Source organism: Hypanus sabinus, unplaced genomic scaffold, assembly GCF_030144855.1.
Source record: "Hypanus sabinus isolate sHypSab1 unplaced genomic scaffold, sHypSab1.hap1 scaffold_1311, whole genome shotgun sequence".
Taxonomy (NCBI): Eukaryota; Metazoa; Chordata; class Chondrichthyes; order Myliobatiformes; family Dasyatidae; genus Hypanus; species Hypanus sabinus.
Genome location: NW_026779380.1, coordinates 3650 through 18106, shown reverse-complemented (window position 1 = coordinate 18106; position 14457 = coordinate 3650). Strand labels below are relative to the sequence as shown.

Genomic DNA, 14457 nt, shown 5'->3' with positions numbered 1-14457 from the left:
CCCGGAACTTCTCGCTGAACCTACAATCCTCTATGTCTTGACCTCTACACTCTGAACTAACACTTCCCGGACCCCTACATCCCTCCCCGGCCCGTACACGCGTTCCTGACCCCTAAGTTCATCCCTGAACTAAACCTCCTCTAATCTGTACACTCCCTCCCCAGACCCCTAAACCCCTCTCCTGACTGCTATACTCCACTCTGAGGGTTAGGGTTAGGGTTACCCCTCCCTGACTCCTACACCAGAGGTCCCCAACCACCGGGCCACAAAGCATGCGCTACCGGGCCGTGAGGAAATGATATGAGTCAGCTGCACCTTTCCTCATTCCCTTTCATGCCCACTGTTGGACTTGAACCCACGCGAGATTGTCAGTCACCTAACCTCAGTGATACCCTCACACCAGGGATCACTGGCTGGTCTCGGGTAACCGGTCGGCGGGAAGTGCCGTTGCTACTGGCCTGGAGCGCGGACAGATGGGCGCCACCTCTAAACCTGTTCAGCACACCGAATGTTCATGGGGAACCCGGTGCTAAAATATTCGCAGACGATCTAATTTGAGCTCAGGGTTCCGTAAGTAGTAGAGCAGCTACCTCGCTGCGATCCACTGAAAGTCATCCCTCATCGGCCGATCGATCCTACAAGGGGGCGGGCACACGCCCTGTCGCACTCCTCGGTCAGTCAGTCGCTCTCTCCAGACTGCGACCGCCACGGCCCCGGTATGGGGACCTCCGGCCCTCGGCTTGTCCTCTCACCCCACCCGCGACCAGCCGCACCTGGTCAGGGTGCCCAGCAGCTGGAGCTCGGGCCAGGAGGCCGTCTAAAGAGGCAATGAAGCCCTCAAAACTGCTTCGGTACCCTGAGTCCAAGCACCCTGCACTTAAAGACAAACCCGTTGAGTTTTTTGAGCGGAAAAAGCATGAGCAAGCGGGACAGCAGCTAAGTGCTGAGAGCCACGAAAACTAAATTGCGGAGTAGACTGGACATAAGGAACCTGCTTCGAGTATCACTGTATTCCGGTCGTGATCAACACTCCCGCCCTGTCCACAAGAATATTGTCAATATTAAACTGGTCCGCGGTGCAAAGAAGGTTGGTGACCCCTGTCCTATACCCTCCTCTGACCACTAAATCCCCACCTTTTTCTTTCCCTTCCTCTGTGGCCTACATTCCCAATTGGTATTCCCAGGAACTGCCGAAGCTCCCACAGTTTCCAACATGGTACGCCCTGAGGTTCCCAGCTGGAGCACAGACAGTGACCAGGAGACGTCCTCTGACTGGGAGAGCGGTAGTGTCCGACTTCTACTGAGGGTGTGGGAGGGGAGAGCAACGAGATGGGGAAAGGGTAGGGAGGAAAGGGTGAGGGAAGGAGTGGGTTTGAGCAAGATGGAGGGGAAAAGAATGAAAAGAGGGATGGACTAAGAGAGAGGGACAGGAGAAGGAGGATGGAGGGAGAGGGGAGAGGAAGGGTTTGAGAGGGATGGAGGGTTGTAGAGAGGGAGGGAGACAGGGAGATGGGAGAGGGAGGGGGTGAGAGGGATGGAAGGAGAGATAAGGGAGGGGGAGAGGGATGCAGGGTAAGAGGAGAGGGATGGAGGGAGAGAGGAGAGTGAGGGGAGGAGCGGGATGGAGGGAGGGAGGAGAGGGATGGAGGGAGAGAGAGTGAGGGGAGAGCGAGGGATGCTGAGGTAGTACACTCAGTGGCCATTTCATTAGATACAGGAGGGAGTGGCCCATTCCACCCGCAGCTCATCAACTTCGAGGTTCAGTATTTTGTGTGTTCAGAGTTGCTCTTCTGCACCCCACTTGTAACATGTGTTACTTGAGATACCATCATCTTCCTGTCAGCTTAGACCAATCTGACCTCACTAATTAACAAGGCATCTTCACCCACAGAACTGCCGCTCACTATACTTTATTTTATATTTTTTTGTTTTACACTTCACTCTCTGTATACTCTGGAGAATTTTGTGCATGAAAATGCCACATCAGCAGTTTCAGAGATTCTCAAATCACCCTGTGTGACAGTCAAAGTCACATAGATCACATTTCTTCCCCATTCTGGTGTTTGGTCTGAACCACGTGATTGGCTGATTAGATATTTCCATTAACGAGCAGGTGTACAGGTGTACCTAATAAAGTGGCCACTGAGTGTGTGTATATAAGGATGTGTGTGTGTAAGTGTGTCACTACACGTGAGAGTGTGTGTGTGTCTGTTTCTCTGTGTGTCCCTCAGAATGTTTGTGTGTGTCTGTGTGTGAGTGTGTCTGCGTCAGTGTGTGTTTGAGTGTGACTCTGCCTGTGTGTGTCTTTGTGAGTGTGCGTATCAGTATGAGAGAGTATATGAGTGTGTTTGTGTGTGTGTGTGTCATTGTGTATTTGCCTGTATGTCACTGTGTGTGTGTGTGTTCATGTCAGTGTATAGTGGTGTGTGTACATGTGTGTAAGTGTGTGTCAGTTTCTGTACTTGTGTGTGTGTGTGAAGTGTGTGTATCTGTGTGTGTTTGTGTCGATGTGTTTCAACATGTGTGTCTCTGTATGTGTGTGTGTCAATGTGTCTGTGTTTGTTGGTGTGTTGCTGTGTGCAACATTCATTGTGTTTGTATTGTGTGCTGGTGTGTGTCACTGTGCAGGTGTGTCTGTGTGAGTGTGTGTGTACGCATGTATGCGTTTGTCTTTGTGTGTGTCAGTGTGTGTGATTGTGTTGTGTGCTAGTGTCTGTCACTGTGTGTGAGCATGTGTGTATGCCTGTGTATGTTGTCTGTATGTGTGGCTGTGTGTGAGAGTGAGACTGTGTGTCTTGTATGTGTGTGTATTTGTGTTTGTGTCTGTTTGTCCATATGTGGTTGTGTGTCTGTGTGTGCGTCAGTGTGTGCATAGCTGTGTTTGTATTTGTGTGTGTCATTGTCTGTTTGTGTCTATGTGTGTTTGTGTTTGTGTATGTATGAGTCTGTCTATGTATGTGACTGTGTGTATGTGTTTGTATGTGGGTGTGCCAGTGTGTTTGTGTCAATGTGTTTCAGCGTGTGTGGCTCTGTATGTCTGTATGTGTGTGTCTGTGTGTGTCTCTGTGTACATTTGTATGTGTGTCAGTGTGTGAGTCCACATTTGTGTGCTGTTGTGTGTTTGTTGGTATGCGTTTGTGTGTGTGTCAGTGTGTGTGAATATCAAAGTGTGTGTGTCTAAATGAAAGTATGTGTGAGTATGAGAGAGTGTTTGTGTGTGTGTCTGAAAGTGTTTGTGTGTGGGTGCATGTGTCTGTCTGTCTATGCATGTGCATCTTGTGTGTCAAAAAGTGTGCGTTTGTCAGTGTGAGTCATGTGTGTGTCTGTCTATATATATATATACACACACACACACACAAACCTCTGTGTGTTTATGTGAATTTGTGTGCCTGTCTATGTGCATGGGTGGGGGTGTGTGTGTGCCTGTGCCTGTGTGTGAGAGTATGTGTGGGGGGAGGTTTGTATGTCTGTATGTGTGTGTATCAGTGTGAGAGTGATATGTGTCTGTATGTATGAGTGTGTCTGTGTGTGTACAAGTCTGTGTGAGTGTGTGTTTCTCTGTGTATTTGTATGAGATTGTGTGAGTCTTTCTGTGTGTGTACTATGTCTGTGTTTCTGTGTGTGTCGGTTAATATGTGTATATGTATCTATGTGTGTGTAACTGTGTGTATGTATCAGTATGTGACAACGTGTGCTTGTGTGAATGCTTGTGTGTATGTCTGTGTGTGAGTATGTGTATGTGTTTGTCAATGTGTGTCAGTTAATGTGTGTGTATTTGTAACAATGTGTATATAAGTATGTGACAGTGAATGTGTGTGTCTGCGTGTCAATGTCTTTGTGTGAGGGTGTCTGTGTGTGTGATTGTGTGTTTGTGTTGGTGTGTCAGTGTGTGTGTCTCTTTGTTTGAGTGTGTTTGTGTTTTTCTCTGTGTGCTATATCCAGTGTGTCAGTATGTGTGTGTTTGTGTGTTTCTCTGTGTGCTATATTCAGTGTGTTAGTATGTGTGTGTTTGTGTGTTTCTCTGTGTGCTATATTCAGTGTGTCAGTATGTGTGTGTTTGTGTGTTTCTCTGTGTGCTATATCCAGTGTGTCAGTATGTGTGTTTCTCTGTGTGCTATATTCAGTGAGTCAGTATGTGTGTCTTTGTGTGTGAGTGTCAGTATATATGTATGTCAGAGTGTGGGAGAGAGTGTTTGTGTGTGAGTGTCTGTGCTGTCTGTGTGCATGTGTCTTTATATATGTGTCAGTGTGTGTGTTTGTGTTCTGCTAGTGCGTGTCACTGTGTGTCAGTATGCATATGTGCCTGTGAGTCTGTGTCAGTGTGAGTGTGTATATCCATGTGTCTGTCAGTATGTATGTGTCAGTGTGTGTGCGCTAGTGTCTGTCACTGTGTGCAAGTATGCATGTCTGTCTATATGTGCGTGTGTCAGTATGTATGTACGCCTGCGTGTGTTTGTGTGAACGTGTGTGTTGACTCAGTGAGGCTGTGTGTGAGAGAGACAGTTTGCACCTCTGTGTGTATATGTGTGTGTCACTGTGTCTGTATGTTTGTGTATTTGTGTGTCAGAGTGTTTGTGTCTGTTTGTGAGTATGTCTGTCTGTGCACATCAGTGTGTGGGTATATCTGTGTTTGTGTCGCTTTGAGTGTGTGTGCCTGTGTTTGTGTGTGTCAGCGTGTATATGAGTGTATGTCTGTGTGTGAGTACGTGTGTCTGCGTTTGTGTTTGTGTTTGTGTGACTATGTGTGAGTCTGCCTATGTGGGCCACTCTGTGTGTGTGTATGTCTGTAGGTGTGTCACTGTGTGTTTGTGTGTCTGTGTCTCTGTGTGAATGTGCTTATGTATGTGTGTGTGTGTCAGTGCATGTTAATGTATGTATGTGTATCTGTGTGTAACTTTGTATGCATCTAACAGAATGTGACAGTGTGTAAGATGTCCTGTGTGTGTCAGTGTGTGAATGAGTGTGTGTATGACAATGTGTGCTTTTGTCTGTGTTTGTGTGTGTGTATATATATATATATATATTTGTATTGAGCAGTATGTGTATGTCTCTATATCTTTGTGTATGTATGCATGTCAATGTCTGTCAGTATGTGTGTGATTGTGTGTGTTTGTACCTGTGTCAGTATGTGCCTGTATGTCTGTGTGTGTATGTCTGTGTGTGTCTGTCTGTCAGTGTGTGTGTATGTGTGTGTTTGTACCTGTGTCAGTATGTGCCTGTATGTGTGTGTGTGTGTGTGTTTGTCAGTGTGGGGTGGGGAGGGTTGTAAGGTGGGTGGATCCATAATGGAAAGATTATACTAATCTGTCCCCTCTTCGTTTCCTCTCTCAGACATGGAAGGTTCTGGATCAGCCACAGAAGGTGCGTACTGGTGCCTGTGTGAGTGTAAGGTCACAAGACTACACAAGATGGCCATTCAGCCCCTCTATCCTATCAGACCTCAGCCTATCTGTCCCACCCGTCCCAATTTGCGATCTCCCTCAAACCCACACATGCTCACCTAACATTTACCCCATTCCCTCTCCTACCACATTCGAGGGCACAGAATTCCTGGTATTCCCACCTTCTGTCAGAAGTCCCCACCTCAGTGTTCAATGCCTTCCTCCCTCACCCAATCCTGTGTCCACTCGAATGAGACCCTCCCTCTGGGGAAACATCTCCAGTATCCCGTCCCCTCAGGGTTTGAGATATCTCAGGACGGTTGCCCTGGAACTTCTAACTGGACTAAACTCGGGGTGTTGGCACACCACCAGCCCCGGGAGTGAGCTCTGTGAACCTCTCCTGGACCACTGCCAATGCCAGTCCATTCCCACTCCAATACCTGGACCAAACTGTGCCCAATACTGTGGGTGGGACCCAACCTACCACACACCTCCTGGTGAAATTGTACCAGTTCTCGGTGTTCTGTCAGCTTCCTGCCTCCCTCTCTGATGGCATCCCAACTCAGTGTGTTGACTAACATGTTTCCTGCTTTAATTCCCACTGTTCCTGGATGTGATGCCCCCTTCTTATCTCTGAGTTCCACCCATACAGTCTCACTGGACAATCTCCGGTGGGAGAGGACACGGGTAACGGAAATATGCACTGACTTCTCTTGTGTTCTGTCTTCTCTCAGAGCTGGACCCTATTGAATCAACCTCACAAGGTATGTATTGGTGTCTATGTGCCATCACTCAGTGTATTCTGTCCTTCACAGTGTTAGTCTCTGAGCCTGGCCCCAGGAATCTGTGATTCAAGGAGCTTCACTCTGTGTCTGACCCCGGGAGTGTGTGATGGGATGGTGTGGAGGGAGCTTCACTCTGTGTCTGACCCCGGGAGTGTGTGATGGGAGGGTGTGGAGGGAGTTTCACACTGTGTCTGACCCCGGCAGTGTGTGATGGGATGGTGTGGAGGGAGCTTCACTCTGTGTCTGACCCCGGGAGTGTGTGATGGGAGGGTGTGGAGGGAGATTCACTCTGTGTCTGACCCCGGGAGTGTGTGATGGGACGGTGTGGAGGGAGCTTCGCTCTGTGTCTGACCCCGGGAGTGTGTGATGGGGCGGTGTGGAGGGAGCTTCGCTTTGTGTCTGACCCCGGGAGTGTGTGATGGGACGGTGTGGAGGGAGGGTCACTCTGTGTCTGACCCCGGGAGTGTGTGATGGGACGGTGTGGAGGGAGCTTCACTCTGTGTCTGACCCCGGGAGTGTGTGATGGGACGGTGTGGAGGGAGATTCACTCTGTGTCTGACCCCGGGATTGTGTGAGGGGACAGTGTGGAGGAAGCTTCACTCTGTGTCTGACCCCGGGAGTGTGTGATGGCAGGGTGTGGAGGGAGTTTCACACTGTGTCTGACCCCGGGAGTGTGTGATGGGAGGGTGTGGAGGGAGTTTCACACTGTGTCTGACTCCGGGAGTGTGTGATGGGAGGGTGTGGAGGGAGCTTCACTCTGTGTCTGACCCCGGGAGTGTGTGATGGGACGGTGTGGAGGGAGCTTCGCTTTGTGTCTGACCCCGGGAGTGTGTGATGGGACGGTGTGGAGGGAGGTTCACTCTGTGTCTGACCCCGGGAGTGTGTGATGGGACGGTGTGGAGGGAGCTTCACTCTGTGTCTGACCCCGGGAGTGTGTGATGGGACGGTGTGGAGGGAGATTCACTCTGTGTCTGACCCCGGGATTGTGTGAGGGGACAGTGTGGAGGAAGCTTCACTCTGTGTCTGACCCCGGGAGTGTGTGATGGGACGGTGTGGAGGGAGCTTCACTCTGTGTCTGACCCCGGGAGTGTGCGATGGGACGGTGTGGAGGGAGCTTCACTCTGTGTCTGACCCCGGGAGTGTGCGATGGGACGGTGTGGAGGGAGCTTCACTCTGTGTCTGACCCCGGGAGTGTGTGATGGGATGGTGTGGAGAGAGATTCACTCTGTGTCTGACCCCGGGAGTGTGCGATGGAACGGTGTGGAGGGAGCTTCGCTCTGTGTCTGACCCTGGGAGTGTGCGATGGGACGGTGTGGAGGAAGCTTCACTCTGTCTGACCCCGGGAGTGTGCGATGGGACGGTGTGGAGGGAGCTTCACTCTGTGTCTGACCCCGGGAGTGTGCGATGGGACGGTGTGGAGGGAGATTCACTCTGTGTCTGACCCCGGGAGTGTGTGATGGGACGGTGTGGAGGGAGCTTCGCTCTGTGTCTGACCCCGGGAGTGTGTGATGGGAGGGTGTGGAGGGAGTTTCACACTGTGTCTGACCCCGGCAGTGTGTGATGGGATGGTGTGGAGGGAGCTTCACTCTGTGTCTGACCCCGGGAGTGTGTGATGGGAGGGTGTGGAGGGAGATTCACTCTGTGTCTGACCCCGGGAGTGTGTGATGGGACGGTGTGGAGGGAGCTTCGCTCTGTGTCTGACCCCGGGAGTGTGTGATGGGGCGGTGTGGAGGGAGCTTCGCTTTGTGTCTGACCCCGGGAGTGTGTGATGGGACGGTGTGGAGGGAGGGTCACTCTGTGTCTGACCCCGGGAGTGTGTGATGGGACGGTGTGGAGGGAGCTTCACTCTGTGTCTGACCCCGGGAGTGTGTGATGGGACGGTGTGGAGGGAGATTCACTCTGTGTCTGACCCCGGGATTGTGTGAGGGGACAGTGTGGAGGAAGCTTCACTCTGTGTCTGACCCCGGGAGTGTGTGATGGCAGGGTGTGGAGGGAGTTTCACACTGTGTCTGACCCCGGGAGTGTGTGATGGGAGGGTGTGGAGGGAGTTTCACACTGTGTCTGACTCCGGGAGTGTGTGATGGGAGGGTGTGGAGGGAGCTTCACTCTGTGTCTGACCCCGGGAGTGTGTGATGGGACGGTGTGGAGGGAGCTTCGCTTTGTGTCTGACCCCGGGAGTGTGTGATGGGACGGTGTGGAGGGAGGTTCACTCTGTGTCTGACCCCGGGAGTGTGTGATGGGACGGTGTGGAGGGAGCTTCACTCTGTGTCTGACCCCGGGAGTGTGTGATGGGACGGTGTGGAGGGAGATTCACTCTGTGTCTGACCCCGGGATTGTGTGAGGGGACAGTGTGGAGGAAGCTTCACTCTGTGTCTGACCCCGGGAGTGTGTGATGGGACGGTGTGGAGGGAGATTCACTCTGTGTCTGACCCCGGGAGTGTGCGATGGAACGGTGTGGAGGGAGCTTCGCTCTGTGTCTGACCCTGGGAGTGTGCGATGGGACGGTGTGGAGGAAGCTTCACTCTGTCTGACCCCGGGAGTGTGCGATGGGACGGTGTGGAGGGAGCTTCACTCTGTGTCTGACCCCGGGAGTGTGCGATGGGACGGTGTGGAGGGAGATTCACTCTGTGTCTGACCCCGGGAGTGTGTGATGGGACGGTGTGGAGGGAGCTTCGCTCTGTGTCTGACCCCGGGAGTGTGTGATGGGACGGTGTGGAGGGAGCTTCGCTTTGTGTCTGACCCCGGGAGTGTGTGATGGGACAGTGTGAAGGGAGGTTCACTCTGTGTCTGACCCCGGGAGTGTGTGATGGGACGGTGTGGAGGGAGCTTCACTCTGTGTCTGACCCCGGGAGTGTGTGATGGGACGGTGTGGAGGGAGATTCACTCTGTGTCTGACCCCGGGATTGTGTGAGGGGACAGTGTGGAGGAAGCTTCACTCTGTGTCTGACCCCAGGAGTGTGTGATGGGAGTGTGTGGAGGGAGTTTCACACTGTGTCTGACCCCGGGAGTGTGTGATGGGAGGGTGTGGAGGGAGCTTCACTCTGTGTCTGACCCCGGGAGTGTGTGATGGGACGGTGTGGAGGGAGTTTCAGTCTGTGTCTGACCCCTTTTTTTTAAATTACAAAATCCTTTATTACAAATTTCGGTGCTATACAATATATACAAAACAGTGGCAAACACAATTACTGCACTACAAATAGACAATAGACATTACACCAGAATGTTGCCATCCCTATCTACGATGGCATTTACACCCCGCGGAGCCCAACGGTCTCGAAACTCCTCCAAGGCCGCTGTGGACTGCGCGTGTTCCTTTTCAATAGTTACCCGGGCACGAACATACCCCCTAAACATTGCCAGGCAGTCTGCCCGGGGAGATCCTCCCGCCACCCGTTTCCAAGACCCACGGATGGCGGATTTCGCCAGCCCCAGGAGCAAGTTGACTAGGACATCCTCGTCCCTCCATGCCCCCTTCCTTACTGGATGACCATATATAAATAGGGTGGGGGTAAAATGCAGCCAGAAGACGAGAAGCAGCCCACGTAAATATGCAAAAAGAGGCTGCTGCCTCACACACTCCATGTACATGTGGCACACGGTTTCCTCCAGCCCGCAGATGCTGTCTGACCCCGAGAGTGTGTGATGGGACGGTGTGGAGGGAGATTCACTCTGTGTCTGACCCCGGGAGTGTGCGATGGGACGGTGTGGAGGGAGCTTCGCTCTGTGTCTGACCCCGAGAGTGTGTGATGGGACGGTGTGGAGAGAGATTCACTCTGTGTCTGACCCCGGGAGTGTGCGATGGAACGGTGTGGAGGGAGCTTCGCTCTGTGTCTGACCCCGGGAGTGTGCGATGGGACGGTGTGGAGGGAGATTCACTCTGTGTCTGTCCCCGGGAGTGTGCGATGGGACGGTGTGGAGGGAGATTCACTCTGTGTCTGACCCAGGAGAGTAGAGGGACAGTGTTTAAGATATGCGATGTAATGATGCAGCTTTATAAAATTCTGGTTAGGCCACACTTGGAGTACTGTGTCCAGTTCTGGTCGCCTCACTATAGGAAGGATGTGGAAACATTGGAAAGGGTACAGAGGAGATTACAGGTACATGTATATATGTAGGAATTTAGGTATATGTAGGAATTTAAGGTGGGGGGTTATATGGGAGGCAGGGTTTGAGGGTCAGCACAACACTGTGGGCCAAAGGGCCTGTAATGTGCTGTACTACTCTATGTACTAAGAAAAACTAACTTGTAGTAACACCACAGGCACACAGCATCAGAGACACTCTTTTCATAAGTCAGGGTCATATAAAAGTAGGGTACAGAAACAGGCCCTTCGGCCCATTTAGCCCGTACTGAACCATTTACCGACCTGTACCAGGACCATAGCCCTCCATACCCCTACCATCCATGTCCCCGAGACGCTGAAATCGAGCCCGCATGCCCCGCTTGTGCTGGCAGCTCGTTCTTCACCCTCTCAGTGAAGAAGTTTCCCCTTCTGAAGAAAAAGAATATAAATTATACACTTATAATTTAATTTATGTGGAATGAGCTTCCTGTAGAAGTAGTAGAGGCCAGTTGTGGAATGAGCTTCCTGTAGAAGTAGTAGAGGCCAGTTCAGTTGTGTCATTTAAGGTAAAATTGGATAGGTATATGGACAGGAAAGGAGTGGAGGGTTATGGGCTGAGTGCGGGTAGGTGGGACTAGGTGAGATTAAGGGTTCGGCACGGACTAGGAGGGCCGAGATGGCCTGTTTCCGTGCTGTGATTGTTATATGGTTATATGGTTATAATTTATGTTTAAATAATTTATACACTTGCAAGAATTAAAAGATTAGCGGATTTAGAGACTCGTGTACGCGTGGAACGCTCTGTCAGGGGCGGTGGTTAAAAACATTTAAGAAACTCTGAGAGAGGAGCCCGGATGACAATGGGTGGTTATATAGGAGGGAAGGTTAGATAAGCTTGAAGTGGGTTAAAAGATCAGCACAATATCGAGGGCCGAAGGGTCTGTACTGAGCTGTAGTGGTCACGGCACAATTGGAAACAAATCGAAGTCTATTGCAGTGCAAAGTGGTCTCGTTATTTTTACACTGAGGTAGAGATTAGGGTTGTGCCGGTTGGTTCGGGAACCGAACGGTTGAAGGGAAGTAACTCCCCGAACCTGGTGAAGTGGGACTTCAGGCGTCTGTGTCTCCTGCCCGATGGGAGCTGAGAGATGATGGCGTGGCCCGGATTCTGGGGATCTTTGAGGATGGACACTGCCTTGAAGCAGCGCCTCCTGTTGAAACTAGCGGTGGTGGGGAGGGATGTATTGGGCTGAGTTCGCTGCTCTCTACATCCCTGCACACTTGAATTCCGGTACCAAACTTTGATGAAAGACATCGGGACACTTTCAACAGAACATCTGTAGAGGTTTGTTAGTGTGGCCGGTGACGAGCCGAACCTCCCTCTCCTACCCAGAGAAAACACGCCTTCCTTGCGATCGCGTCTCTGTGCTGGCAGAGGCCGATTCTCTCCATCGCCCTCCTTCCCCTTCCTGAAGGAGGGATCAGTGACGTTGCGACACCGCTCTCCCAGTTCCATCGCACTCACTCCACAGGCACATTAATGAAACGAGAATGCACAATAGGTGTTACAGTACAGGGAAAGGGCCGCGTAGCCAGACAAGGTGGAAGGGCCACACCAAGATTCTGAGGTCACCAGTCCACTTTATCGTACTGGGAACTCCAATAGTCTTATAACCGCGGTAAGAAGCTGTCCTTGAGCCCGGTGGAAAGTGTTTTCAGTTTAGGTGTCGTCTGCCTGTCGGGGGGTGGGGAGGGGAGAGGAATGTGGAATGCCCCCATCGAGCCTGGACAAATTAGCTTAGAAAGCTTAGAAAGCATCCTATCTGGATGCATGACGGCTTGGTATGGACGGTGGGACCGATGTGCCACTGTGCTGCAGGGTTCTCTGGCGATCTGTACCCGGGGTGCTGACATCATGTCTGACACGGATGTGTCCACTGAATTTCAGGGAGGAATACGAGGTGGCATCTCGCTGTCGGGGTGATTATCCTGTTGGGATTGGTCGTTTTAATTGCAGGTGGGTGCGGTACTCCGCGTAATTCGTTCAATGTTCCGAGACCCTGACAAGTAGCAACAACAGATTCACAGAGTTCCAGTCTCCCTATCCCTGGGTCAGACCCACACCGGGAGCACCGTGCACAGTTCCAGTCTCCGTATCCCTGGGTCAGACCCACACCGGGAGCACCGTGCACAGTTCCAGTCTCCATATCCCTGGGTCAGACCGACACCGGGAGCACCGTGCACAGTTCCAGTCTCCGTATCCCTGGGTCAGACACACACCGGGAGCACAGTGTACAGTTCCAGTCTCCGTATCCCTGGGTCAGACCCACACCGGGAGCACCGTGCACAGTTCCAGTCTCCATATCCCTGGGTCAGACCCACACCGTGCACAGTTCCAGTCTCCGTATCCCTGGGTCAGACCCACACCGGGAGCACCGTGCACAGTTCCAGTCTCCGTATCCCTGGGTCAGACCCACACCGGGAGCACCGTGCACAGTTCCAGTCTCCGTGTCCCTGGGTCAGACCCACACCGGGAGCACCGTGCACAGTTCCAGTCTCCGTATCCCTGGGTCAGACCCACACCGGGAGCACCGTGCACAGTTCCAGTCTCCGTGTCCCTGGGTCAGACCCACACCGGGAGCACCGTGCACAGTTCCAGTCTCCGTGTCCCTGGGTCAGACCCACACCGGGAGCACCGTGCACAGTTCCCATCTCCGTGTCCCTGGGTCAGACCTGTTATGCTCCTCCAGCAGTGCGGGAAGTGATCTCAGGACAAATACACACAGAAATGTATCAGAGCGGTGACTGAAGCCCAGAAACGAGATCTTCCGCAGACACGGGGAACCCAAAGCAACTGACACGAAATACCGGGGGAGCTCAGCAGTTCAGGCAGCATCAGTAGAAATGAACCGTCGACGTTTCGGGCAAAACCTTTAACAGGACTGAGAAGGAAGGGGGAAGATGCCAGAATAAAATGGTGAGGGGAGGGGACAGACGAGAGCTGGAAGGTGATAGGTGAAGCCGAGTGAGTGGGAAAGAGGAAGGAATCTGACAGGAGAAAAGATGGACCATAGGAAAAGGTGAGGGGGGGGGGGGGGGAGTAACCGGCTGCTGTAAGTCGGTCAGTGGAGGGAATTTGGTTACCAGAATGGGAAATCAATATTCATACCATCAGGTTGGAACGTACCCAGATAAATATAAAGTGTCACTCCTCCACCTTGAGGGTGGCCTCATCTTGGCACAGGAGGAGGCCATGGATCAACACTTTGGAAGGGGATTGGGAATCGGGTTTAAACTGTTCGGCCATTTTAAAACCCAGAGCAGATCTCCCTTCCGCTGCAGAGTCAGGATAGATTTGCTCAGAGAGCGTTGCTTTGGAAAACTCGATCCGTTAGATGTTGGAACTCAGAGGGAGGCTGCCAATTCCTGCATCTCTTTTCTCCACAGCCATCGGTCTGAAGCAGAGAGGAACCTGTCAAACGCTCTGGTAACGTGAATGTCTCTCTGCGGGGCTATTGAGGAGAGCTGCGGCAGGGGGAGGTCCGGAGGAAGCGCTGAGGGTGGGGGGGGGGGGGGGGAGAGAGAGAGAGGTCCGGAGGAAGCGCTGTAGTAGGGGGGGAGGAAGCGCTGTACGGAGGGGGGGTCCTGAGGAAGCGCTGTAAGGGGCGGGGGAAGAGGTCCAGAGGAAGTGCATTGGGAGGGGAAGTGAGGGTGGAACGCTGTGGAAAGGGGGTGATAAGGCAGTGTCGTGGGGAAGGGGCAGTGAGGGGTGATGAGGCAGTGTCGTGGGAAGGGGCGCTGAGGGGTGATGAGGCAGTGTCGTGGGAAGAGGCGCTGAGGGGTGATAAGGCAGTGTCGTGGGAAGGGGCGCTGAGGGGTGATGAGGCAGTGTCGTGGGAAGGGGCGCTGAGGGGTGATGAGGCAGTGTCGTGGGGAAGGGACGGTGAGGGGTGATGAGGCAGTGTCGTGGGGAAGGGGCGCTGAGGGGTGATGAGGCAGTGTCGTGGGAAGGGGCGCTGAGGGGTGATGAGGCAGTGTCGTGGGGAAGGGACGGTGAGGGGTGATGAGGCAGTGTCGTGGGAAGGGGCGCTGAGGGGTGATGAGGCAGCGTCGTGGGAAGGGACGGTGAGGGGTGATGAGGCAGTGTCGTGGGGAAGGGGCGGTGAGGGGTGATGAGGCAGTGTCGTGGGGAAGGGGCGGTGAGGGGTGATGAGGCAGTGTCGTGGG

The 14457-nt window shown here is 52.8% G+C and overlaps 1 protein-coding gene across 6 annotated transcripts in view; it reads left to right on the top strand.

The window, feature by feature from the left end:
* LOC132386800 (uncharacterized) overlaps positions 1–13776 on the top strand; it is a 79802-nt gene extending 66026 nt beyond the window's left edge. For 5 of the 6 annotated variants that reach the window (XM_059959140.1, XM_059959142.1, XM_059959141.1 and 2 more), the window contains 6 exons: positions 1185–1283; positions 5332–5361; positions 6116–6145; positions 10176–10263; positions 12179–12247; positions 13678–13776. In XM_059959140.1, the coding sequence (XP_059815123.1) occupies positions 1185–1283; positions 5332–5361; positions 6116–6145; positions 10176–10263; positions 12179–12247; positions 13678–13726 (365 nt within the window). In that variant the 3' untranslated portion in view covers positions 13727–13776. The remainder of the gene's footprint in view (positions 1–1184; positions 1284–5331; positions 5362–6115; positions 6146–10175; positions 10264–12178; positions 12248–13677) is intronic. The other variant, XM_059959145.1, reaches the window with a different exon arrangement.
* Positions 13777–14457: the final 681 nt, after the last annotated feature.